This window comes from Panthera onca, chromosome B2 (assembly GCF_046562875.1).
Source record: "Panthera onca isolate mPanOnc1 chromosome B2, mPanOnc1 haplotype 2, whole genome shotgun sequence".
NCBI classification, from domain to species: domain Eukaryota; kingdom Metazoa; phylum Chordata; class Mammalia; order Carnivora; family Felidae; genus Panthera; species Panthera onca.
Window position 1 is genome coordinate 110725642 of NC_138343.1, and position 26920 is coordinate 110752561.

At 36.0% G+C, this 26920-nt stretch overlaps 1 protein-coding gene across 2 annotated transcripts in view; it reads right to left on the reverse strand.

The window, feature by feature from the left end:
• TRDN (triadin) overlaps positions 1–20731 on the reverse strand; it is a 388244-nt gene extending 367513 nt beyond the window's left edge. The window contains exon 1 of one of the 2 annotated variants that reach the window (XM_060616557.3): positions 20410–20731. In XM_060616557.3, the coding sequence (XP_060472540.3) occupies positions 20410–20431 (22 nt within the window). In that variant the 5' untranslated portion in view covers positions 20432–20731. The remainder of the gene's footprint in view (positions 1–20409) is intronic. The other variant, XM_060616555.3, reaches the window with a different exon arrangement.
• Positions 20732–26920: the final 6189 nt, after the last annotated feature.

The following is a 26920-nucleotide window of genomic DNA, read 5'->3' on the forward strand; positions in this document are numbered from 1 at the left end:
CTTCAGATCTTGTTTTGATCAATATAAGAGACAAGGAATAGGTTCATATTTATGTTGTCCTGGTATGTTTCAGGTAGTGTTGGGCACTTTCATATACACACTCCATGAACTGTCATTATACCCTTTCTATTGTAGATAATGAAGCTGCTTTTCAGTAAGGTAATATGTTTACATTGTGAGTATAGGGGAGGGCCAGAGTTTAAAACCATGACTGTCTGACCTTATGTAGTTTTTCCCACCATTCTCAATACACAAAGGCAAGAACTAGACAATAAGCATAAGCACAGATTCAAAGCCACTGTTCCTTCTCATTGGTTTGGTGGAATTTTGATCAGTCAGTGCCTTTCTTTGCTCTATGTATTAATAAATGTTTGAAATATCACATCTATGTATTCTTAAAATATACTACCATTTTCAATTAGCAGGTTAGAAAGTAATATGATTAAAAGGCTGAAAAATGGTGTACAGCATATGGAAAAGCATTTTCTTTATATCCCTGGCTCTTTCAACTTGTTAAGTCAAAAGCTGAGAAAAACATAAGATCAATGTTCTAGAAGACAAAGGGTCACTATAAAGAAAATGTGACCTGCTATTTTCAAGCTTGAAAATAGAAGAGGAAATTGTGTTAAATCTTAACATAGAGATTTAGGTGAGGACATCTTGACATAAGTATTTTTAGACACAAATAGGTTTCTAAGGAAAATGTTGAGTACCCTTGCATGGAAATATTTAACCATAAGAAAGATATTCATTTTTTTGACATTTCTTACAGTAAAACTATATTTCTGCTTAGGGACAGGAGAAAGACTAGAAGTAGTTTCCAGGCACATAATTTTATAACATGAATAACTCTTGTATTTTAACATGAAATTGCTTGAAATGACCTTGAAACCTGTTCCAACTCTATTTTCTTCCAATTCTACTTCTTTTATCATCATGATATTTCTTTCTCATCATAAAAATAAAATCAATAACTGAATACAGCTCAAAGGTAAAATTAGATGCAATGAATATCAAGGGAAAGTGGTACATTTAGTGAATAATGACTAAAAATAAGTGTGAAAGGCAACTGCATCATCCTTCACTTACAAAGGTATTGGAAAATTTCATACACTGACCAAATCAAAGGCTCACATGGGAGGGCCAGTATAGAACTAGGAAATAGAGACTCATGATTTTGAAATGGTCAGCTGATCCCAGAATTTTCATGAGTTAACTCCCAACCTATATTTAAATTAGCAGACATATCTAGTTCCAGTTAAAATAAACTTAGAGATTTGCTAGCAGTTTCTTGGATAAATGTATTTAAAAATATATTTGCAAGCTTTTATGTTTCCTAATTACTGTAAGAAATTCAAAATTTATCATCTTAAGGAGAGAAGAACATAATCTCTTTCAGCACTAATCAATTAATGACATCAATATTATTAATCAACTATGTTATTCTGCTTAATAACCTCATTTTTTTCAGTTCAGTTGAAATGCTTTTAAGTCAAGTGCTGAGACAGTTTTAAGTCCATTACAGAGAGATATGTGTCCAACCATTTTGAAAGTGTCAAATCTAATACCAGATACCCAGTGATGTTCAATAAATATAAATTGATGATAACTGATCATTTTTGAGTGTTGACAAGCATGTAATAAAACATCATGCAATTTATATCCTTTTAAACACCTAAGGTCGTTTTTAATGTTCATTTACTTATTTTGAGAGAGAAGGAAAGAGAGCATGAACAGGGGAGGGGCAGAGAGGGAGAGAGAGAATCCAAGCCGACTCCATACCATCAGCACAGAGGCAGACACAGGTCTCAATCTCATGAATGGTGAGATCATGACCTGAGTCAAAATCAAGAGTTGGAGGCTTAACCTACTGAGCCACCTGGAGGCCTTGAACGTTTTTCTTAAAAGGGTTCATACACACTCTTCAGAGGGTCAAATAAAAAATAAATAATAAATTCTTCACCACCCAGATACCCTCAAAATCTAAGTTTTTATAAACAATCACAGAAATATCATTAACAGGTAAAAAATTCTTTTTAGTTTACAGAATTTAGAGTATTTGCCACTATATACAAGTTGGATGGCAAACAATTAACCCAACATCATGAACCTTTTCTCTTCTTCTGTTTTTTAAGTTTATTTATTTGGAGAGAGGCAGACAGCATGAGTGAGGGAGGGACATATACAGAGGGAGAGAGAGAATCCCAAGCAGGCTCCACACTGTCAGCACAGAGCCTGACATGGAGCTTCAACTCATGAACCATGAGATCATGATCAGAGTCTAAATCAAGAGTCACTTAACTGACTGAGCCACCTGGAGGCCTTGAACCTTTTTCTTAAAAGGGTTCATACACACTCTTCAAAGAGTCAAATAAAGAATAAATAATAAATTATTCCTCCTTTTTGGTCCTTGGATAAACCAGGATATCCATGATTTATTCATTTCAGTTGAAAAATTAGAGACTAAAACCAAAAGCAGAATTTTTCTCTATGCACTTCTTAAAATACCATAGTATATTCTTAAAGTGTGGTCCATGGACCAGTAGCATTCTCAGCACCTGAGAGCTTGTTAGAAAGGCAGACTCTCGGGCCCCATCCCAAACCTACTGAATAAGAACCTGCTTTTTAGAAAAATTCCCAGCTGATTCATATGCACATCAAAGTTTGGAAGGCATGGGTCTAAGTATGTTTATATCACTTCCTACTTCGAACACACCACCATTCATAGAACATAAGTATTACTATGGGGCAATACTTAGTTATATTTTTTAATAACTTCAGGTTAATTCTTTTAATATTAATTCAAAGATATATAGAGTATAAATTTAGAAAAACAAGACACGCCTGCAAAATTGTTCTAGAGTAAAAATGCCATTACTAGCTACTAACCTTAAGCTATTATACTTAAAATAAAGGTTTTTAAAATTATTTTAATTATATTTATTAAAAATCTTTCTACCACAATATTATATCTTTTGTAATATGTTGATCAAATAATTTTAGTGCTTCATGACAGTGTCTCTATGTTGTAGGAACTCAATATTTATTAAAATAAAAACTTTACATGCATATCTTATTCTATGCATCACAAGTGAAATTTATGTATACTTTATATTTGTATGCATATATACTATATAAATGTTTACGTGCATTTATACTATATAAATGTTTGTATGCATTTATATTATGTAAATACTACACAAACACTATGTATTTATGGTTTCTTACCACTTACAATTTTGCTCTGTTGCTTCTGAAAATTTTCCTTTCATATTTATCAACAAAGGTATGTCTGTCTACCTGCATTCTGCCCTGTAGTGGAAACTATTGTTTTCAGGTCAAACTAAGGCAAGTTTGTTTTCCTATAAATCTAATTTCATGTTTACTTAATTCCAAGTTTTTCTTTTCTAACTTTTATTACTTCAACAATTTTAATTAAGCTAATTTTTCATATCTTCCTGTATTCCACACTCTGATCACTTTTTTTCTTTAATTGACCTTATTGGGAAGATGTTTAAGCACAAAGATTGTGTTAGTAGTTGAAAATCTGCAGAAATTTTATGCAAGAATACTTTAGAAACTCTAAATGACAGAATGTCTCAGAATCCGAATATAAAAGGGAGACATATTTATTTTAGTTTGAACAGCAAGCAAAGTGATCACACATTTTTCGCCTACCTCAAACAGATCATGTTTAGCTGACATGACTGTGTGTTTCATGAAATTAATCTCTGACCTGATTTTTTTTAACTGCTGTAGTGTCAGTTTTCTATTAATAGGCCCTTATCCAGCGGAAAATGTACATACCTTCCTGGTGTGTACAAACCTACGCAGGTGAAGGATACCCATTCCAAAGAAGGGCAAGATGTCCTCATTTAAGAACTAAGAGAGCCTTCTGAAGAAGTTCACTCTACAATCATCCAAAGACGGTGTGGACAACATGTATTATATATTGTGTGTAGGTGACTAGATAAATATACAAGTGTTATTGATTAAATAACAATTTGTGTTTCAGAAATATTCATAGTATTGAATGTAAGCAGATTAACTGTAGAGATATTAAGAAGGAATAAATATTGCACGAACTACAATCCTCTTTCCAAAGATTTGCAATTATCCATTGATGACAGAGACAAATCAAATGAGGTGTCTGTCTAACTTTGCTTATTATTAGGGGGGGAAATGTTACTTACAAGTTTATTGGAAGGAAATTCAGTATGCATTTCTGCAGAAAGAATAGTTATTAATTATTGTTAATTGTCCCAATAATGAGTTCTGTGACCTTGAAAATGAGGCTTCTTTTTAGTCTCAGGTTTCTTATATAAAGGGGAGACTTATTTACTTAAAAAGTGACTTATGTAAAAATACATTGTGGAAAATAAATTTGCCTTTCTTCTATGTCAACTTTATATGTGCCCTCTGAAAATTTGTCTCAGCATATAAGACTGACTTACAGTAATCAGATAGGCAGCAGCATATTAGTTTTCTACTGCTAACATAACAAATGGCCACAAACTTGATGGCTTGAAATAACACGAATTTATATCGTGCAGTTCTGGGACTCAGAAGTCCATCATAGGTCTCAAGGGGCTAAAATCAAGGTGTCTGCAAGGCTACGTTCCTTCCTGGGGGACCAGGGGAGAATCAGTCTCCTTGCCCTTTCCAGGTTCTGCAGACTACTGTGCTCCTTGGCTTATGGCCTCTTCTCCCATCTTTAAAGCTACTGGTGGCTGGTCAGATCTTGACATCGCATCTGCCTCTAACCACAACCAAGAACATTCTCCACTTTTAAACTCATGTGGTTAGTTTAAGCCATCCAGGTAACCCAGGATAATCTCTCCATCTCTAGGTACTTAATATAATCACACCTGCAAATTCCCTTTTGCCATGTAAGATAACATGTTCACAGATTCTGGGGATTGAGGCATGGATATCCTAGATGGTCATTATTCTATATGCCATAACTAATATTCCCTCTATTCTTTTTTAAAGTTTTTTTTTTTTTTTGAAAGAGAGAGAGAGTGTGGGGGAGGGAAATAGAAGGGCAGAGAGAGAATCCCAAGCAGGCTCTGTGATGTCAGCTCGGAGCCTGACACAGGGCTCTATCCCACAAACCATGAGATCATGACCTGAGCTGAAATCAAGAGCTGAGTGCTCAACCAACTGATCCAGCCATGTGCCCTTCTCTCTATTCTTTATCAATCCATACACATTATGTGAGCACTACTCTATGCAAGGTGTTGCTTAGGCCTGTTCTGTAAATTATTGTGTGGAGATCTTACAAATTTAAATTCCTTGGTCCACAATCAAGATAAATTTTAAGCACACTAAATCCCCACCAACCCCCACCAAAAAAAAAATGCCCATTCACATTTGCAGAATCTCCAAGTGGGGTGTAACTGAGAATTTGGTTCAGTGAGTCTTTCGACAGCAGGGATTTTTTTCCTCTCTCTCTGTCTCTTCTTTTCCTTCTCCTCCTTCTTTCTTCTCCTCCTCCTTTCTTTCCCTTCCTTCTTCTCTTCCTCTTCCTCCTACTTCTTCCTCTCTTTCTTTTCCTTCTTCTTCTCCTACCTCTTCCTCTTCTTCCTCTTTTTCTTCTTCTTTTCTTTTTTCAATGAACATACCTCCAGGGACTAGAATACTTTTATAATAGCTAACATTCCTTAAATATTTTTGGCTAAAGTAATGAATGTGTGGACAAATGAATGATAAAGTTGTAGAAATATAACAATTTTTCAATTGACTAACATCATGTTGAATCTGGCTGAAGCAGCTGTAAGTTACCACTAGACAATGGGTGGTATAGAATTATAGATTTAATTTGGTAGTCATGTGGAAGATGGGTTAGGGGTCAGGAGATTAGATGGATGCTTATGTCATGGTAATAGTGTAGCAGTTATGTATTGGTGCATAATAAAACATTCCGAAACTTAGTGGCCTCAAACTTATATAATCACTCATTTTTCTCAGAGATATGCAATTTAGTTAGAGTTCAGCAGGTATGATTTGTCTTTGCTCCACAAGTATCACCTGGGGTCTCGCCTGGGGACTGCAGGATCCATTTTCAAGATGGCTCACTCATATGGCTGAAAAGTTGGTGCTGGTTAACAGGGAGCTTAGCTGGGTTTATCAGCCAAGGATTTGTTTCTCTCATTATGGTTCTCCCAACAGGGTGCTTAAGCTTCTTATAGCATGTTTCAAAAGTAAATATCCCAAGAGAGCAAGACAGACCGACTGGCATTTTTATGATCTATCTTTGAAAGCCATACAGTATCATTTTTATTGTATTTTATCTGTTGAGGTGATCAGATGAGTCTCTCTGGATTCAAGAGGAGGAAAAATAGACCTCACTTCTCAGTGAAAAAAAAGTCAAGATCACATTATGAGAAGAGAAAGTGGGGTGGGAAATATTGCCACTGCTGCTTGTGAAAAATACAATGTGTCACATACAGGGATCCAAATCTGAAATGATAGGAGTTTAAATTAAAGCAGGAACAGTGGGAATAAGGAAGAAAATATGAAATCAAGAAATGAGGAATCTAAAAGTTAGAGACTGAGCAAAGAGGAAAAAGACAAAATGCTGCAGGGTCAGAGGAATAACTGGGAAGAAGTTAATGAGTTTCTGTATGCATATGTCGAGCTCCTGACCTCCATACACCTTCATTCAATATTTGTTGAACAATCTCTTTTTTATGCCAGATTATGCTGGGTCTAAATGTCAAATTTGAGGGGTGCCTGGGTGGCACAGTTGGTTAAGCATATGACTCTTGATCTCAGCTCAGGTCTTGATCTCATGGTTCATGAGTTCGAGCCCCACATCTGGCTCTGCGCTGACAGTGCAGGCCTGCTTAGGATTCTCTCTCTCCCTCTCTCTTTGTCCCTTCCCCTCTTGCACTTTCTCTCTCTCTCTCTCAAAATAAGTAAACAAACTTTTAAAAAAATGTCAACTTTTGGGTTGCTTCCTGTACAGTCTCAAATAGGGGTCATTATACATTGAGGATTACTTCTTTATCTTCGAGAAGTTCTTACTATTCTATTCATTCTCTCCCTGCTCTCCCAAATACCCATTTTATTTTATATATCTTATAGGGATACATCAATTTCTTCTGAAAAACAAGTTAAGGCATGTCTAGTAGATGGCCACTGAGGTCACACTTTCTCTATGTTTTTCAACTAGATTTAAATGATAATATATACGACCCAATCTGAGTAAACAAGGTATCTTCTTTATGCTGAATTCACCTTTTTAACACAGAGCATAGTGCCATGAAATAAATACACATTGATGATAGAACCAGAGAATATTAAAGCTAGAAAGAAAAAAAAATGATCATAACAGTATCATTCATAACAGCCTCTCAACTTTAAAACATTCAAGTGGATAAATAAATTATGACAATCATACAGTGGAATACTGTGCAGCAAGAATAACATGAACTACAACTACATACAACAAAATAGATGAGTCTTACAAACATAGTGTTGAATTAATGCAGCAAGAATTATGCACAGAATAATGCATGCTGTGTGGTTCCATTTATAGAAAGAACAAACTTGGCCAAACTAAACTATATCGTTTATGGATGTGGAGGTCATAAATCTATAAAGCAAAGTAAAAAAATTGTTATCAAAAAAATCAGAATAGTTGTTCCCTGTGGAGAAAGGGATGGACAAAGAGAAATCTTGATTGGAAAGCAAAACCAAAATTAGAGTCAGTGGGTGGGTAACAGATGGGAATATTCTTTAGAGGTAATGGAAACATTGTTTCCTGACCTGGATATTGGTTATGTGGATATCATTTCCTTATTGTTTAGTAAATGATATATAAATATATATGATTTATGCAGCTTCAATGCCTGTATTTTACAAAAAGTTTCTTTTTTAGTATTTTAAAAACTGTGATGACTCATAATATTTTTTAACACTGAACTGATGAGGTGGCTGGTCTCTTGAAAACCAAGTGGGACACTGTTATTAAAACATTGCCACAGTTATCGAATTTTTTTTCACTTAGAGTTCTTGTGCATTCTGGCTTCTAGGTCAGTGTTACCTAACAGCTTAATTTTAAGTGAGTTCCTGCAATATTGGAAAACATATTTGTCATCTTGGTAGTGTTGCAAGGAATTAAAGAAACACTGGAAGTACTTTAAGCAGACATGCAGAGTTCAATATGTCACAATATCAGTTGACTGAAGTAAGGACATATAATCCACTCTCAAGTTTATTATTTAGCTTCTGTAATACTGTATGAGAGGCAATTTTGCAAAGTACTATCTTTCAGTTTACCTATCAGAGATGTTTCCACCTGTGCCTCTCTTCAAATTATGCTGTCACTTCTTAACTCATTAGCTCAAGGACACAGAAAATAAGCCATCACCTTTCACTGATTTTTCTCCAGAGGAAATTGGGTCATTCCATTTGGTTTGTGAATCCCTTTGCCCCACACTTCTTTAAAATTATCATCTTTTTTTCCCCTTTCTACTACAGAATTATAAGTGCAAATCAAGACAGCCAAATATAATTATATTTCAGTAAGGATTTCATTCTATCCCAAATAATTTTCTAATCATTGAAATAGATGGTATATACCATAGATGTTATACAAACTCTTAGTTGGTAACTGACTGGAAAATATTAAAAAGATCTTCTCACTAATCCAAATCTCTTATATTGGCCTAAAAGAATCTTCTATGTAGAACTGGAAGATAACTAAGTCAGCAGTTTCTCATAGTTGAGTACTTTAATCCCACCTCCTTCACAACCATTAGAATTTATGCTCATCTTTGCCTTAGGTTCTTGTTGGTTGCTCACTGGGGTGTAGTTAGCATCTCCATTGGAAGATGTCTGTAATTGTTTGTGGAGTTAAAATGATAGTGACGGGTGCTACTATATGCTAACTATCCTGCAATGTCTTGGAAAGATCTTTGACTAATTCTCCTGCCTCAAATGCTAATAGAGGATGACTCCTCCAGCTTTGATGCTCTCACATAGAGCATGAAACCAAGGTATTAGTAAAAATATATTAAATAATTGTTTGCTAGATATATTAACCTGAAACTTTTAGGATCTAGGGATGTTGGTGAAAACTTAATTCTTTGATTTTCCTTTATGCTCCTGTTCTTTCATTTAGAAATATCCTTCAAGTTATTTGTTTTTAAACATTTCTTATTTATTCTGAGAGAGAAAGTGTGAGTGGGGGAGGGGCAGAGAGAGAGGGAGAGAGAGAGAGAATCCCAAGCAGGCTTCACACTGTCAGCCCAGAGCCCAACTGGGGCTCACACTCACAAACCATGAGATCATGACCTCAGCTGAAATCAAGAGTCAGACATTTAACCAACTGAGCCATCCAGGCACCTCCTTTAGTACCTTTCAAGTTTTAACTTAATAATAGTCTCTGATCTACCATGTCCATTTATTCTCCTGCTTCTCGGGTTTTCCTGACACTCATATCTCAAAACATTTGATTTCTTTGTTACACATTAATTTATACTCTAGTTATTTCATATGTGTAAATGGTGTCTACTTTAAACTTGAGTGATGAGAAACCCAGGAAACTATCTCACAGTTTTTATATATAATTTTATCTGTACTTCTTTTAGGCAACTGACAGCCTTCTCTCATATAGTTATTTCTACAATTATCTCATCTTCCCTTGAGGGCTGGTTTACATATATTTCACATTTCATCCACAGACTTAACACAGTTACCGGCCAAAGCAACTTCTTGAAGTGCACATACTTATTAAATATCTTTGAGTGTGCCAGCAAGTTTGTCCCTTTCCATCCATAAATGAATGACAGAGGAAAGGGACAAAGATAAGGACACCATGTTCCAAAACACCTGGTTATTGAGATCCTATGGCACTCAAAGACAGGGACCCAGGCTGTATTACAGTTATGACAAGACAATTCTAGTCAGGACCTGCAAGGTTTTTAGATCCAAAGACTGGGCAGAAACTGAATAGTAAACCTGGTCTACTTGATTCAAGAGATAAGCAAAACTTCCTGAGACCTGCCAAAGCTATTATTTCTAATATAACCCTTTCAGTCACTGTAAGCAAAGTCTTTAGAGGTTTCTGCTGAGTTACTACTTAAATCTAGCCATTTCTGCTACCTTAGGTACTTCCTCGTCATGTCTTCTGAACTTTGGACTAAGGATCATGTCTCTTCATCCTTTCTTTGATAAAGGCCTTTCCCTAGTATCTCAAAAACCCTCTTGCCTTCCCTCAATGCTTAATGCAGTGCCTTTATAGGACACCATAACAAGACCACTGGCCTATAACACCAGTTCCCATAGCACTTAGAACAACAGTGACCACAAAATTAGTTTGTAACAACTGATTTCTCATCATTAACCTGAAGAAAGTCATTTAGTGGTCATTCTTATGACAGTGTTATTTCATTTTTTTTTTTCACGAATTGAAAATAGTGTTCCCAAAATACAAACTGAGCTCAAGTAGGGTTTTTGAGGATCAAAAACAGCAATGGACATACAAATACTGGGAGCACACTCACATCAGAGGGCCAAAAACTAGGGATTATATCAAACTACTGGTTCAAAATAAGTCATGAATGTAAGACATCCATCCTTTTCCATGATACAGCAATAGGGGGCCTTAACAAAACTAGAGTGTTTAAACCAGGATTTTTATCCAGTTTCTTAGCCAGGTAACTCTGTACCTTGACCTTCCTAGGGCCTCATCCCACAGACCACTAATTCTTACCTACCCCTTATCTCTTTTTCTTTCATCTCTTCATTGATCAAACCTATTCATGATCTCTGTACTTTGGCCAGCGATTTCATTATTGGTCCAATAATGGCATGTGCACTGCAAATTACCAGAGTGAAGAATAGGACACTCAATCATTCTAAAGTTACTTTTTAAAGCAAGTTTCAGTGTGTCCTCACTGATCATAAGATTTATGAACAATAACATGATTTTGTCAACTAGATCAAATAACTCATCATTCATAAATCCAAACTGGAGTTTATGTTTTTAAATATGTTCAGTCTTCAATCTAATGATTATCTTTTGCCCTTTTCTGTTTGTTTTTCAATCTACTGTATCAGAATCAGGGACTTCGTATTATATCTCTTCATTTCCCCATTGTCTGGTATTCAGCTTGGGACACAATAGGTTCTAAAATATTGACTACAACTGAAACTCCGACATGACCTCCTGCCTTATAAACCTAATTATAGGTTGGTAATTAATACCACAGAGTCTATAATTTTGTTATATTTCAAATGGATGTATTTTCTTTGTTTGCTTTTCTCTAAATGCAATGCCTAATGCTTCTGCATATTTAAATTCACAAACTTGGCATTTCACCATACTGTGGTAACTTCTAGATTTTATACCACATTCTTTTCCCTCAGGCAATTATACATAAGTAAAATAAGAATAACGATGGATAAAAATAATAGCTCTGGCACTAGAGGTCAAAGAAATGTCACTTTATAATTACCATTTTTGTTTTGATGTCATATCAACTGTCTACCACAAACAGAAAATTCTCTGAGTCATATGATGATTTATTTTAGCAAGCAACAATAAATTTTCCAGGGAAATCTTGCTAAAAATGTTTTCAAAGTATAAAGAAGTAGAAAATTATTCTCTTACATCCATAAGCTCACCAATGCCCTAAGTTGTATATATGATGTGTATATTATATTAAGAGCTCTTTCTTTTGTTTCTTTCTCAGCATTTCATTAACCTGTGTAGGGGAGAGGAGGAGGAAAGAGCAAATGAGTAGCAATGATAAAACCAGTCTCTAACAGCAAGTTCTAGCCTCACGTGCCCTGCTAAAAAGCAGGTTGCAGAACATAAATTATCTTTGTTCTTCTAGATTAAAAGATTGTAGCTTTAAGTGAAGACCACATACCCCAGCCCTTGCCACAGATACCGAATTAGAAACTATATGAACCATACATATTTAAATGTAATACGAAGTACATCATAAGTGAGATGGACTCAATGGTTTATGAGGAAACAGCTCATTTACATACCAAAGGATCTTTCAAAATCGTAAATTCCGTGTGCTTTTGACAGCTTGACTTCAGGCACAGAGATGTGGAGATGTTTGATGTTTAGAGAGCATAACTAGTACAGAGAGAAGCAGGACTTTATTCATTACACATTTGCCAAGGATATTCTTTTTAACTTCCTTTGAAGATGGAAAATACTATCTTTTCTTGGACCAGAAAGTTCATCGATCTCTGCTTAACCCTCACTTGGGGCAATACATGTTCATGTGACACTCAAATAGCACTTCCTATGAGAAATTATTCATGGCACTCATGTAATTCAGAGAAAGTGGGAATTTGGGATGCAAAACTTAACTTTGCTAGATCTTCCTAGAACTTTAAGTTGAACAGAATCTAAACTCCATAAACTTGGAATTATTGTATTATGCTAATGCATGGTTTCCAGATAAAGGTTTTCCCCTAAATTTCTCATTTTAAATATGTTGCTTTAAATAATACTTATTTTTTTTTAAATATTAAACATTTTGCTAAAGTATTTCTTTTTATTTGAAGGAAGAAAAGAGTAATGATTAAACTCCATAACTGTAAAACCAAAAGCTTAACTGGAAAATCTATGTATGCATTCTCTTTTCAAATTGATATATTCAACCCAAAGGTCAGCACAGACCGCCTTAAAATTGCTTAGTTGCACCATTTTATATTTCCCTTATATTAAATATTGTTAACTGATTAAAAATTAATGCAAACAGCATTGAAGGCTTTAAGTCTCTAAGGATTCCTAAGCCTTTAGAATAATAGCTGAATAGGCTCAATTCATTTTTGCATTGTAAAAGTAGCATGGTTTTATAAATCAGAGTCACAATGATGACCAAAAACAAACAGGAAAAAAATTAAGTAGCATTTAAACTGCCAAACAGAACATCTTCAATGGGTGCTGTGTGCTTAAAATGTGATAGAAAAAAAAGAATCACTCTTAGAAATAATAACAAAAGCTACAACAAAAAGCTTCTTAATGGAACCCAGCAAAGGTTGACACTAAAAAGATACATTTTCTGTATCTGAAAACATTCTTCTGGCCTTATTATTCGGCCCCTCCCATGAGGCTCCTCATCCTCCCCCAGTGTATGGTTAAGAAGTGGGACTACTGCTGGAACCCAGATTTCTGACTTAAACTCCATGCAGGGGCGCCTGGGTGGCTCAGTCGGTTAAGCGGCCGGCTTCGCCCAGGTCATGATCTCGCGGTCCGTGAGTTCGAGCCCCGCGTCAGGCTCTGTGCTGACAGCTCAGAGCCTGGAGCCTGTTTCAGATTCTGTGTCTCCCTCTCTCTGACCCTCCCCCGTTCATGCTTTGTCTCTCTGTCTCAAAAATAAATAAACGCTAAAATAAATAAATAAATAAATAAATAAATAAATAAATAAATAAAATAAACTCCATGCACGTTGTACTCTATCACACTGCCTTTAATTATTTTAATGCTGTTCTCTCTCAGCTCTGCACTCCTTGTCCTCTCTGACTTTCATTGAATTATGTCACCCACTGGTTTTCACAATTTGCTTTTCTTCTCTTTTTCTAAATTCAACTTGAGCAGGAAAGAAGATTGAGAAGTTTTAGAATCAGACTAATCAGGTTTATGTGAAAGGCCTTTTAGGCTTTCACTGTTTCTGTGATATTTTTAAAAGATATTCATGCAAGACTTGGTCCTTAATACCCTGTCAGTAAATACCATGTTCCTGACTACAGCATTTTTTGGAACTATTTTTCTTTGCCTCATATTGACCTCTTGGGTTTTTAATTTCTTCTCAGGTTTTCACATGGACCATCTTGAAAATGATCTGTTACTAATTAAGATGTCTAAGTAATGTCACTAATAATTTTGAGAAATGATATGAAGCGAACCTCCAAATTCCCACATCATAACAGATATATTTAAAAAGCATTGTTTCTTTTTCTGCTATTACAAATGTAATACACATGTCTGGACCCCTCTGTCTAATACAAGCATATTTGGTTTCCATTTCAATGACAGCAGACTGTTAATTTAGACAGTAATTTGTACTTACAAATAAATTTGGTGGTCAATGGATTCATTGACCCATGTATATAACAAAAAGTAAATTGTTACTAAAAGTATTTACTAAATACACCAGCTCTGTTGTTTTATTCCCCCTAGCTCTTTATTAAGGAAAAACTTGAATATTCACAAAACAGAATGTTATAATGAACCCATCATCAGCCTCGATATAATCAAGTCATGGTCAATCTTCTTTTTTTTTTTTTTTTTTAATTTTTTTTTTTTCAACGTTTTTTTATTTTTATTTGTGGGACAGAGAGAGACAGAGCATAAACGGGGGAGGGACAGAGAGAGAGGGAGACACAGAATCGGAAACAGGCTCCAGGCTCTGAGCCATCAGCCCAGAGCCCGACGCGGGGCTCGAACTCACGGACCGTGAGATCGTGACCTGGCTGAAGTCGGACGCTTAACCAACTGCGCCACCCAGGCGCCCCAAGTCATGGTCAATCTTATGCCACACACAGCCCATTGACATTCCTCTGTGGAATATTATTTAAAAGGAAGTTTCAAACATTGCATCATCTCATTCATATATATTTGAGTATGTATCTCCAAATAATATAAGAAGTTTTAAAACATACCACAATATGGTCATCCCTAAAGACAAGGTCATCATCACTACCATCAAATATTCAAAGTGTGGGGAGTTTCCAATTATTTAATTGAAATTTTTTAAGGTTGTTTGAATCATGATCCATTAATTATACACATTATGATAGGTTGCTTTATTTTCACATTTGGTTTTATAGGTTTCCTTGACATCTCTTTTTGTTTGTAGTAACTTATGTGAAGGAATTTTGTTGTTTGTACTGCAGAGGTTCCCATAGCCTGGATTTTGCTGACTGCCTGCTATGGTGTAGTTTTTAGCATACTCCTCATCCGTCTATTACTTGATAATTAGAGACGGTGTTCCATTCACTGCTTTTCTTTTGTTTCTCTTTATTCTGGGTTTTGTTTTTGTTTTTGTTATTGTTATTGGTTTTCAATCTGAAGAGTTAGTTCTAGCTCTCATTTTAATGGTTGGTTAGGTTTTGCCTTATATTTTCCCAAGAGTTTGCCTTTCTGTGGCTTCCAGACTTTTTATCTATTGATTTTTGCATTGTCTCTTCCCCGCCAATCTACACTTTAAACAACCTGTGCAAAAGTCTTTTCATGTAACTGTGCCTGTTATGATCATGATCCTCCTCCAAATATATTCTCTTGTCAATGTCAATTTTAAAATGTGTTCCTGGGGGCGCCTGGGTGGCTCAGTCGGTTGGGCCTCCGACTTCGGCTCAGGTCATCATCTAGTGGTTTATGGGTTCGAGCCCCTCATCGGGCTCTGTGCTGACAGCTCAGAGCCTGGAGCCTGTTTCGGATTCTGTGTCTCCCTCTCTCTGCCCCTCCCCCCTCATGCTCTGTCTCTCTCTCTCCTTCAAAAATAAACATCAAAAAAAAAAAATTTAAATGTGTTCCTAGAACTAAAAATTCTATATGTGGTGTAGACATTCTATATGTGGTATATCACTTTTTTTGAACAGGAGAACATAATTTGGAAGTCATTAGGTGTTGAACCTAGTGCTTCATCCTCTTCCTCCACCTCCCAACCCAAGTCATCTCTACTTGGGCCAAAATAGCCACTCTTGATTTGGCAAGATAAACACAAATATATAATCTGGATCTCCTCCTACTTGCTCTGTACCTGAAACACAAAAGCACTTGTAATTTCACCGTCTGTTGCTCTAGGTGACATAACTGGTGTGCATAGTTAATTAGTCCGGTTGTGAATTCTTGACCTCTTTTCTTGAGAATGACAATTGCCACTGAGGTGCTATAGAATCTGTTGAAGCAGTGCATTGTGCAAAATAAATTACTGTTTTCGCTCTAAATTTTGAACATCAAATCCTCTCACAGGTTTGTTACAGAAGCAGTAAAACATGGTTGAGCTAAAAGAGAGGAAACAATCCCCTACTTAGTACAACAAACCGTCTCCTGAATCCTGAAATTATATAATTGAAGTTGAGAGTTTGACATAACTTCTAACTTTTTTACAGAATTTCCCTTAACTAAGCATTCTAGTAAATTATAAGTTAATTATAAATAGGATCTCTACCAACTTGAGTCTATAAACTTGTACTTTCCTATGTTTTAAAGGTCCTTGGACCCAGAGAACACGGTTATATAAATATTATAGTAATGCATAATTTGTATATTAGTTACCTGGCAATTTTAAAACATTACATATTTCATCAACTTTTAAAAAGGTTTCTATGTTTTCAAAAAAGCTATGAGGAATTAACTATACTTCATTATTAAAAGTACTCAAAAGGTAGTTTTACATAATGCTATATGCTGTCAAATGCTGAAATTGGTGGTTGAAAATTCACAATGAGACTCATAGGGGCGCTAACTCTGGCACTTGTCTAGGAATAACTAGGCCTCTGGAAAGAAGGTAGAGGCCATTTATAGTCCTAAGCCCTGGCACTCTTTGAGTTTGATCCAGTCTGTGGCCTGATTATACCTGATCAACCTAGCATGGGCCATAGTAGAATAAGGGCCTAGCGTAGGCCCCCATCAGCCTCTGAAACCACACTAGGCTAACAGTCTCACACACCAAGGAGAAGTATTCAGCATGTCTCAGGTTAGAGATCTGGATGTGAATCCTAGCTACACTATATACAGCTGTATAAATTCAGGTGAATTCCTAACCTCTCTAAACTTCAGGTTCTTATTCTATAAATAGCAATAGTAAAAATATCTATCTCAGTTAAATTGAGGATTCAGTGATCACATAACAAACTTCATACATTGCTTGACATATAAGGTCTTCTAAATAAATGTGAAATATTATTATAATTATATTTATTAATTTATCATGGCCAGAGTCAAAGATGCTGTTTCCCTAAAATCCTTTGGCTTTCAACTTTGGTCTAGTTCTACTTCGTCTATTGCTCTGTACCTGAAACACAAAAGCATTACTTCGTTCCGTCAGATGAAGTAATCCAACTTGGACCATGCAGTGAAAATCTATGTAAAGAACTTAAGGTTCTTAACAAAAGTTCTTAATAAATGTTCTTAATAAGGTTCCTTTTTTTTAATATGAAATGTATTGTCAGATTGGTTTCCATATAACACCCAGTGCTCATCCCAACAGGTGCCCTCCTCAATGCCCATACCCCACCCTCCCTCCCTCCCACCCCCCATCAACCCTCAGATTGTTCTCAGTTTTTAAGAGTCTTTTATGGTTTGGCTCCCTCCCTCTCTAACTTTTTTTCCCTTCCCCTCCCCCATGGTCTTCTGTTAAGTTTCTCAGGATCCACATAAGAGTGAAAACATATGGTATCTCTCTTTCTCTGTATGACTTATTTCACTTAGCATAACACTCTTCAGTTAATAACGTTCTTAATAAAAGGTTAATGAAGGTTCTTACTAAGGTTCTTAGTAAAACTTAAGGTTTATCCACATGACCTGCATTATAGTTGAATAAGCATTGATATAAGCCATAGGAGACATGGATTTTATCTTCAGACTTCCTCTAATTATCAATGACCATAGAAGAGTGGTATAATCTGTATGAGCCTCAGTTTTCCAAAAATTGAGGTCAAGCCAGTGGACTAGAGCTCTCCAAGGGGCTACGCTAGCTCTAGCCTTCATAAGTGCTATGTGATGTTTGCTTGCTTTGTGATAAATGGATGGGAAGAGTAATCAGTAGATGCCCTCGACTACTGATACAGTACTTACATTTTAGAAATGTGCCCAAAAGTGGGGACAAAAGAAATACAGCAGATGAGTCGAAAGACTATTCCAGACTAAGGGAAGAATGTGTACCAAAGTTCTGCACAAAAGCACACCTCCTATGAAAGACTAAAAGAAGGCTATTGTGGCCAGGGCCCAAAAAAGTGTGACTCATGAGGACAAAATGAAAAGTGTGTAGGAGAGAAGTGTGCAGGAAACTCTGGATAACCACAGAGAAGGACTGAAGTGTCAAACTTAAAAATTCAGCTATTTGAGTTGACAGTCTAATTTTTATTTGAGAAATATGATTAATAAATCATTCCAGAAATGAAAAAAAAGTACGTCAATGGTGTTCAAATGACATAGATCCTATGAACTGCAGGGGGTAAGGAGAGGAAAATGACCATCACTAGATGGTGTTTTTACACTTTAATTTATTACTAATTCAATTACTTTTATGGGAGACTCCAGGCAGTCTTTTGAAAATCCTTTAGATGCTCCACATGGAGAAGACAGAAACCAAAGTTCTATTTAATAATTAAGAATTCTCCCATAAAAAAAAAGTTATGAATCAAGTGCAAAGGTCTACAAAGATCATCCACAGGCAAACCAAAAATGTTTTGGTCAAGTGACCTCCTGAATCAGCTGGATGTGCACATCCCATATATAGGGAGGGAAACACATTCACAGGTATCTTTTTAATTTTTTTTTAATATGAAATTTATTGCCAAAAATGGTTTCCATACAACACCCAGTATTCATCCCCACAGGTGCCCTCCTCAATACCCATCACCCACCCTACCCTCCCTCCCACCCCACATCAACCCTCAGTTTGTTTTCAGTTTTAAGAGTCTCTTATGTTTTTTAATGTTTATTTTTGAGAGAGACAGAGAGAGAGCATGAGCGGGGGAGGGGCAGAGAGAGAGGGAGACACAGAATCCAAAGCAGGTTCCATGCTCTGAGCTGTCAGCACAGACCCTGACATGGGGCTCAAACTCACAGACCGCGAGATCATGACCTGAGCTGAAGTTGGATGCTTAACCGACTGAGCCACCCAGGCGCCCCATAGGTATCTTAATAGCTTGTGCAGGGTGAAGCAAGAAGTTGTTATAGATAGTTCTCTTTAAGACAAACTAAAGGCCACATGATACAGAATATCTAAAGAATAGGAAAAATTGCTATTTATATTTAGTTAGCAAATTCTGAACTAAAATTGGTAAAGAGTAAACCTGATATCCTTTTATAAAAAAGAAGAAATACAAACTAGATCTAAGGGAGCTGGCTTCTAATCTTGGCAATGCCATAGTCTTGAGCAAGTCACTGAACATCTGAGTTTTAGTTTCTATTTCTGCAAAATGGAGATAATAATGCCGACTTAATTGAATTGCATGAGGTTTAAATAAGTAAATACAAAGTCCTGAGAAAAATACCTGATAAACAGAAATCTCTCAGTAATTGTTTTTATTAATTTGGGGTGCCAGGCTAAACTTCTCAGTGGAATATACAAGTAAGACATTTCTTCTTATAAATATTGACTGAAAATCTCCAACTCTGAAATCACTGTGTGTCCATACTAACGTCTACGCGAAGAGCCAAAACCACACGTTCTATTTTTCAGTTGTCTAATTAAAAACAAACCAGAACAGCATTCAACTTGGAAGCTGATGAGAGCACCACCTGTCTGATTTTCTTACAGCTGTCAGAAGCAAATTTTAGATCCACCTCTTAGATTTTTACCCCAACTAGAACTGGATTGTGTCTGTATATAAAATGCTTTAGTTGTTTTAAAGGGTCCTTTTATTCTAAGAAATGTAAATATTTTTATATATTTATATATTTGCATATAGGTGAAACGATTGCTACCATGGTCGAATAATTAAAAATTGCGTTTTAGTTAGGGCATAAACCTTTTCAGAATAAGCACTGAAACAAAATATTTACTTTTATAGAAAGATAGAGTTCCTTGTGTAAATGCAAAAGAGACATGAGTGTGTGAAAAGAATCAGAATTTGAATTGCTTTATTTTAAAATCATATTTATCTATATTTTGTGTATTTCCAAACCTTGTCTCTGACTATCTACCAATAGTAAAATGTATACAAATTTTGTGGGGGCACTTACATCTTAAGTTGTATATAAATCTTATATACGTGTGTGTGCATATTTATACATTGAAATTAGAAAGGGAAAACAAATTTAAGATCCGCATTTTAAAATATCATAAAGCAAAAGTACTCAAAATCATTCTTCCATGGTTAAATATTAGATGCAACATTTCAAGTTCATCGTGGCTTCTATCCTTTTGAGCCTTGTAAGTTTTGCAAGGTTAGATATTAGCCATGATGTTACATGACCATAGCTATTTATAGAGGGGCCGGTTACAATTGGTACCTGAGGCCTTTGGCATAGCACACAACAGTTTCCACATGCAAAATTTCAGAGAAACCCCTTCTCTCCCCCAACACACAGATCTATCAGCATCTCAGCACTGAAACCCACTTCTCCAATCCTGTATAGAATCATTGATTAAGAAAGTATCTAAAAGCAACATTTAAGTCGACAAATGGACGGTCAATGTCACTATCGACTTCCACCTTTTTTTCCTAGTCGGTACTATTGGAAAATGGTAGCAATACCTTCAGCAGTGATCTCCGTCATGGTGGTTGGAGAAAGGAAAAGGCAGGTGAAAAGTTCCCGTCAAGTGGCACTTTGCAGAATACTTTAGGATTTGAGAACTCTGATAGGGGGTTCTGTGTGAAAATGTGAGGGCTCTTCCTTTTCCTGGCTGTTTCTGCTGCTCCTTTGTTGTCCTGTTGAACTTTGTCTCTTCTCTGCAGAGTTCTCCCCCTGGAAACAACCTGAGCCCTTTCCAAGCTGCACTTGTGGCTCAGGCAGAAGTATCAGCTTCGAACAAAAATAGCCTCATTTCCCTAGGACTCTTCAGCACTTTTTTTTTTTTTTTGGCACTCTAGTGGAGCACACACACACACACACACACACACACACACACCCCAGCTCTCCAGCCCCAAAGAAAGATAGGCCAAACAAAACAAAACAAAACTAGAAAGTACTGTCTAAACCCCCACAGTTTCCCTAAGATAATTACAGATCTTGGGGTCTATGTCAGAAAACATGAAATAAAGAGTTGAAAGTAATCTTATCTGTGATAGCTCAGATTTATTCTTAGCGCCCTTCATGCTCAGAACATTCCTCTTCCCTTATTTGGTGTGGGGAGGGTCCTGTAACATCTACCAGAAGCAAAGGGGAGGGTAGTCTTCTGTCATTTTCCCCAAGGTGATTCCCTATTGGTCTAAATCCACTTAGCAAGTGCAGTTATTTATATAGGGCCACACTTAAACTTGCAACTATTAAATCCTGAAGCTTCCTTGTAGGGGATTAAGATTTTCCAAACATGTGAGACCTGATGAATTACTTGATTTTTATATTCTCTTTAATTTCATACTGAAAACAAAATATCTGAATTTTTATCTATGGAGTAAAAAAAAAAAAAAAAGGAAAAGTGACATAAAGTTTAGAAATCCACAGCCAACATTTTAGTAAAAGATTTCAACCTTTCCCTACCAAGAAAATAGAAGAAAAAAGATCATAGCAGCTAACAATTAACCAAATGGGCTGATTAGCATTTCACCTTCCCATTCCTAGACAGGTGTTAATGAGCGGAGAAATATTCAATAGTTGGTGGTAGAAAGGGGAAGGAGAATCAAAGGGCATTGATAATCACAAACTGTAGCCAATTTGAATAATCAAGGGGTGACTATACTTATCTTTTATTTTATTCTCATATTCAACCTAATAAATGTTTGTAGTTTCAACTTTTAGCCTTAACTTACTGCCTATGGTTGTCAAAATCTCTTTGATTTGTATGGGACTTCAGAGATCATAAAACAAAGTCAAATATGCTGTTTTAATTTTTGAGACTCAGAAGAAAGCTACAATAGTTATTTCCATAGAAAATTACATCCTCCACCCCCCATGTCAACATTTTTGTATCTGCTGCCTCAATTCTTTGCACGCAGGAAGTGTTCATATAATTGCAGAATAAGTAAGGAAGCAATCTTAATTCACAAAAGTGTAAATAATTCCAGGTCACACTCACAATTTTCTAAACGATTCTATACCTAGGATGGGGCCTGGAGGCTTTTGACTACAAGTTTGTACCTTTCCCCCCAGAGGTGAGTCTTTGTTGCAGACTCTACGGTTTGCAGATTAGGTCACCTGCAGGTGGAAGGACACAAACTTCTTTCGCCCCCTTCTGGAGCACAGGGTTGGTGCCTGCTTTCTAAAATGGGGAGGAGGTAGCCTAAAAGCAGACTTGTCCTCACTTGACCTCCAAAGGCATCTCCATTCAATAACATCACAGTGCTTCCAAATTTAAGAAAACTTAGCACTTCCCATCTCCATTTGTCAGTCACTTTCACAGTCTTCCATTGTGCCTAACTGAAAAAATAATAATCCTGTGTGCAATTCATTAAGAATTTACATGAGTCAGGGCCTAAATAAAAGTAGCTAGCTTGAAGCAGGAATAAATCACAATTACAAACTCCTACTTAATAAGAAGTTGAAATAAGAATATAGAGCAAGAATACTAAATTCCTAGTGATTGATGTTACTCTTAAATTCCCAATCACTAATTTTGTGCAATACATACTAGGAGAAAGAGGAATAAAACATATTCTAGCAAATATACATGTTTGCAAGATAATAAGTTTTTTAAATCTATCTGTTGGATGAGCTGATGAATCTTATTAGACATTAAGAAACCAGTATATTTCTCATTTTAAAAATTTTACAACTTTCAAGTTATTTGAAATTAATAAGATCTATCTTTGAGTTTCAAGTGGAACTCTCTGAAGCTTTCCAAAACCAAGCAACTGACATTTTTCTAAAGGCAAAGACCGCATTCTTCAGGATACCTATCCAAAGAATAAAACATTACAATGTATTTGACTTTCATCATCTTTTTTGCCTTTCTTCATTTGAAAGAGGTGTTCATTTTAAAAGAGACCTTACCAGTTCATTGGGCTCTTTTAAGATGACCTGAAAGTTGGGCTCTCTCTTCTCATTAATAGCTTCCTGGGTCAACACAGGTAGACTTATCCTAGTTTTGCAAACAGGAGTAACTGTTCGCGATACATCATTCACTGACCTGGTCTCTACAAGTCAATGGTAAACCATGAAAGTTCGTTCTTCTATTAAATGTTCCGTTTAGTCCAAGTTGCCCCTCCAATTTGATTATACTGGGCATTGCCTGTTGTGATTTCCACTAGGTGTGCTAAATATTCAAATTATTAGACAAAAATATTTTTCCTTAGAGCAATGTTTTAAAAAAATCTGGCTGCTCTGTCAGCTCTTATCATGAACTAACAATCAGTAATACATACATTATATTTGGCTATGAATAAGATATTCTTACTGAATTTCAGATGCAAAAAGATTCAGGAGGCAACCAGGGAAGTTTTGATGATTTTTGGTTCCCACCAAAAAAACATAAAATAAAGCAAAGTGAAGTTTTTTAAAAACCATTTTAAGTCTGCACTATGTTATCTTGTTCTGTGCCAATGTATTTGTGTGTGTTTTATAAAGTAGTGAGAAGATTAGGAGTAAATAGTTATTTACTATCAGTCACCCATTTCTCAAGGGTTGGAGATATTAGAAAGCAGAGTTTAGGATTATTTCTCAAGATCTATTTCTTAATTTATGGATACAAACAGCTTATATGTGAATAACATATACATGAATTCATGACAAATAAAAATAAAATAATAAAGAACTTTGTGCAATATTGTACTCTTAAACAGAGTGTAGGTAAATCTGTGGGATACCTAATTGGGTTAAAAGTACTTTTTACTTGGATCCTGACAAAATAAGAGGTATCACTTTTATGTAAGCTTAAATTTTCAAGTTCATTTTAATAAGAGACAAAGATAACCCACCAAATGGTTTTGAAAAAAAGGGGAGAGAGAGGTAGGGGACTGAGTGTCATAATGTAAGAAAGTTTTATATTTGAGCTAACAAAATGCAAGCTACTGTTTGACTGCCTCGGTTCAAATAGCTTACCAGGATGAATATACAAAAAAGAAACTCTACTTTTAGCCTTGGAAGTGAAGAAAAACTTGGCAAAAACAACTTAAATACGGAAAGAATAACTATTGGCTTTTAAACTTTAGAAGGAAGAAATATAGAAGAAACTAGGAACACTGAATATGAACTTAGGAGCCATTTGAGGGTATTTGCTTTCATCTGACCTTGAAATCTCATCACATGACCTAGAAATTCCGCTGAGGCTCTCACACGATAAACTTAATCTTCAGAATCACAAGAAAAGTCTCAATTGAACTATTAGTTCATTAACTTCATCTCAGCACTGCTGTTCACTTCATTTTAAATTATTTTGTTTTCTATTTGTGTCATGGAAAATCTCGTTCTGTCCTCTTTATTTTCTCTAAATGGCCTGTGCTCGTTTCTTTAACCAAAGGTTGAAAGTCTTTCCATAGGTTTGGCTTACCATCTGATTATTTAGAAACTGTGTGATCCAGCTCGTTTCAAATGACGGAAGGCATTCCAGTGCAATTAAAAACTTTCCTCTCTTTAACTCTGACTCATGAATAGCTGAGTCTCCAATATCAGGCTTCTTCCCTCACACACATTTGACATTGTCAAACATTCTCTCAGAAATTTGCCTACGTCAATTCGGTCTTCAATTAACAAAGGCAATGGATGCCCCTTCCTTCTTGGGGATTCTATTCTCTGAATTGCTGGCTTCTGTCTACTACCAGTGTCCTCTTTATAAGGATCTGCCATATCCCGTAGTAGGTGGTCCTGTGGAATCCACAATTCGGATTATTGCCTTCTGCTGTGCACTCTATTACATATGACCTTCAGTCTGTAGTCTTAGTCGCTATTCAAAAGTGATTTTTCATTTATGCGTTTTATTTGCTTATAAAAGCATAAATAACTTTTTTATAAAAGTATCTGCTGACTAGTTCTTAGATACAAATTTCTAATTCTCTAAAAATAATTTAAATGAACATTTCTGCTTGCTAATTTGGATAAAATTAACAACATCATCATCTTGGGGTTTTTTTGTTTATTGTTTTTATTTTGTTTTTGTTTTGTTTTAAATTTTGATGTTTTTGCATTACCCACAATGTAATCTGTTATATCTGGTTTATCATTACTGCATACCAACTAGAGTCACTAACTTTCTGAACTTACTTATAAATAGCTTAAACTCGTTATTCCTTTGCTCAATAAATACATATATTAATTATCTCTTTACTCTGCTCTCAGCACTAAACCCCGTTCTAGTGATGGATTTTGTCCTCAAGGAGCTCAGAATCTTATAAGAGAATGAAAAAGATACATCAAACATTATAAAGCAATGTAAAACGTTCTCTAGTAGAATAAACACTATGCATTGCTGTGGAGAAGGAGCTTTGATACAATAGGAAAGGCTTTAAGAGTAAGGAAATGCTGGCATTGGGTCTTGAAGTACAAGAAATTATTTAAATAAATAGATTGAGGACATACATCTCAAGTAGAGGGACAACCCAGAAAAACAGCTCAGAAAAAACTACAAGGGTTTAAACATAATTAATTTTAAATACTTCAGTAAGGGGGCACCTGGGTGGCTCGTCGGTTAAGTGACTTCATCTCAGGTCATGATCTCTCAGTTTGTGAGTTTGAGCCCTGCGTTGGGCTCTGTGCTGACAGCTCAGAGCCTGGGGCCTGCTTTGGATTCTGTGTCTCCCTCTCTCTCTGCCTCTCCCCCACTCATGTGCGCTCTCTCTCTCTCAAAAATAAAAAGAAAAACTTTAGTAAGATTTGGTTACAGGGTACTTGGAAGGAAGCTACAGAAGAAATAAGAGAATAAATCAGAGCCAGATACTTATGTGTCCTACAAGCCATCCTAAAGTATTTGGATTTAACTCTAATTTAGAATGGCATTGAAGTGTTTTAGGCAAAAATATGAAATGATCGAATTTACCATTTGGAAATACTGGATTCCACAACAAAGTGATCATCACAGTTTCCTTGAGATAATTTCAGGGAACCTTAGAAATAGAAGCCAGATTACAGAATGTGTGGCAAATGGGAGATCATAAAATGAAATGAGAACCCAAATCATGCTTCAAGGAAGCTTACATGAAAAGCAAAGGAGTGAGATGATTCACAATTAGAGGGGGAAACAGGGTAAAGCAGGAGATATTTTTTAAAGCTCAAAAGACTTGATCATGTTTATTCTTTAAGGGAAGGGATATAGGAACAAGGGAAGAAACATTAATGACATAGGAGAGAGAAAAGACAAGGAATATAGAGAAAGCTTTAAACGGATGGAAGGGTAAAATTAGAATTCATGTGGAGAGTACTTTTACAGAGAAAACAAACTTTTTAGTTAATCAAAAGAATTAAGTTTGGGACAAATATGGACAATTTTTGAGTTGTCAAAGGCAAGATTTAGAGGAATTTGTGCCAATGGCATTATTTTCTCTAGGAGTCAATGTCATCTGCTGAGAAACAAAGGGCTAGAGGTTAAAATTACATCTCCAGGAGAGTTCTAAAGGTTTCAAAACGCTGAAGAGGCAAAAAGAAAGTCAGCTTCTTGAGAATTGCAAAGTTCTTCTTAGAAGCCTGCTGGGCTTAGATTTCTAAGTTAGATCATAGTTTATAGGAACAAATCCAGACATATATTAGAGTCATAAAAGAAGTAAAAGCGAAATGAAGTCCAAATACACCTCTTTTTATTATTTTTTTAACGTTTATTTATTTTTGAGACAGAGAGAGACAGGGCATGAACAGGGGAGGGTCAGAGAGAGAGGGAGACACAGAATCTGAAGCCGACTCCAGGCTCTGAGCTGTCAGCACAGAGCCCAACACGGGGCTCAAACTCATGGACCGCGAGATCATGACCTGAGCCGAAGTCGGACGCTTAACCGACTGAGCCACCCAGGCATCTGAAATACACCTCTTAAACAAAATAAGAACTTACATTCTGATCAGACTCACAGTTCAGGGAGGTGTTCCAAGGTAATGAGCAGGTATTCTTCATGGGCCATTTAGAAATCCAGGAAAATGGCACCTCTACCACCTTTACATGGCTTCCAAAATTGTTCTGGTCATTACCAC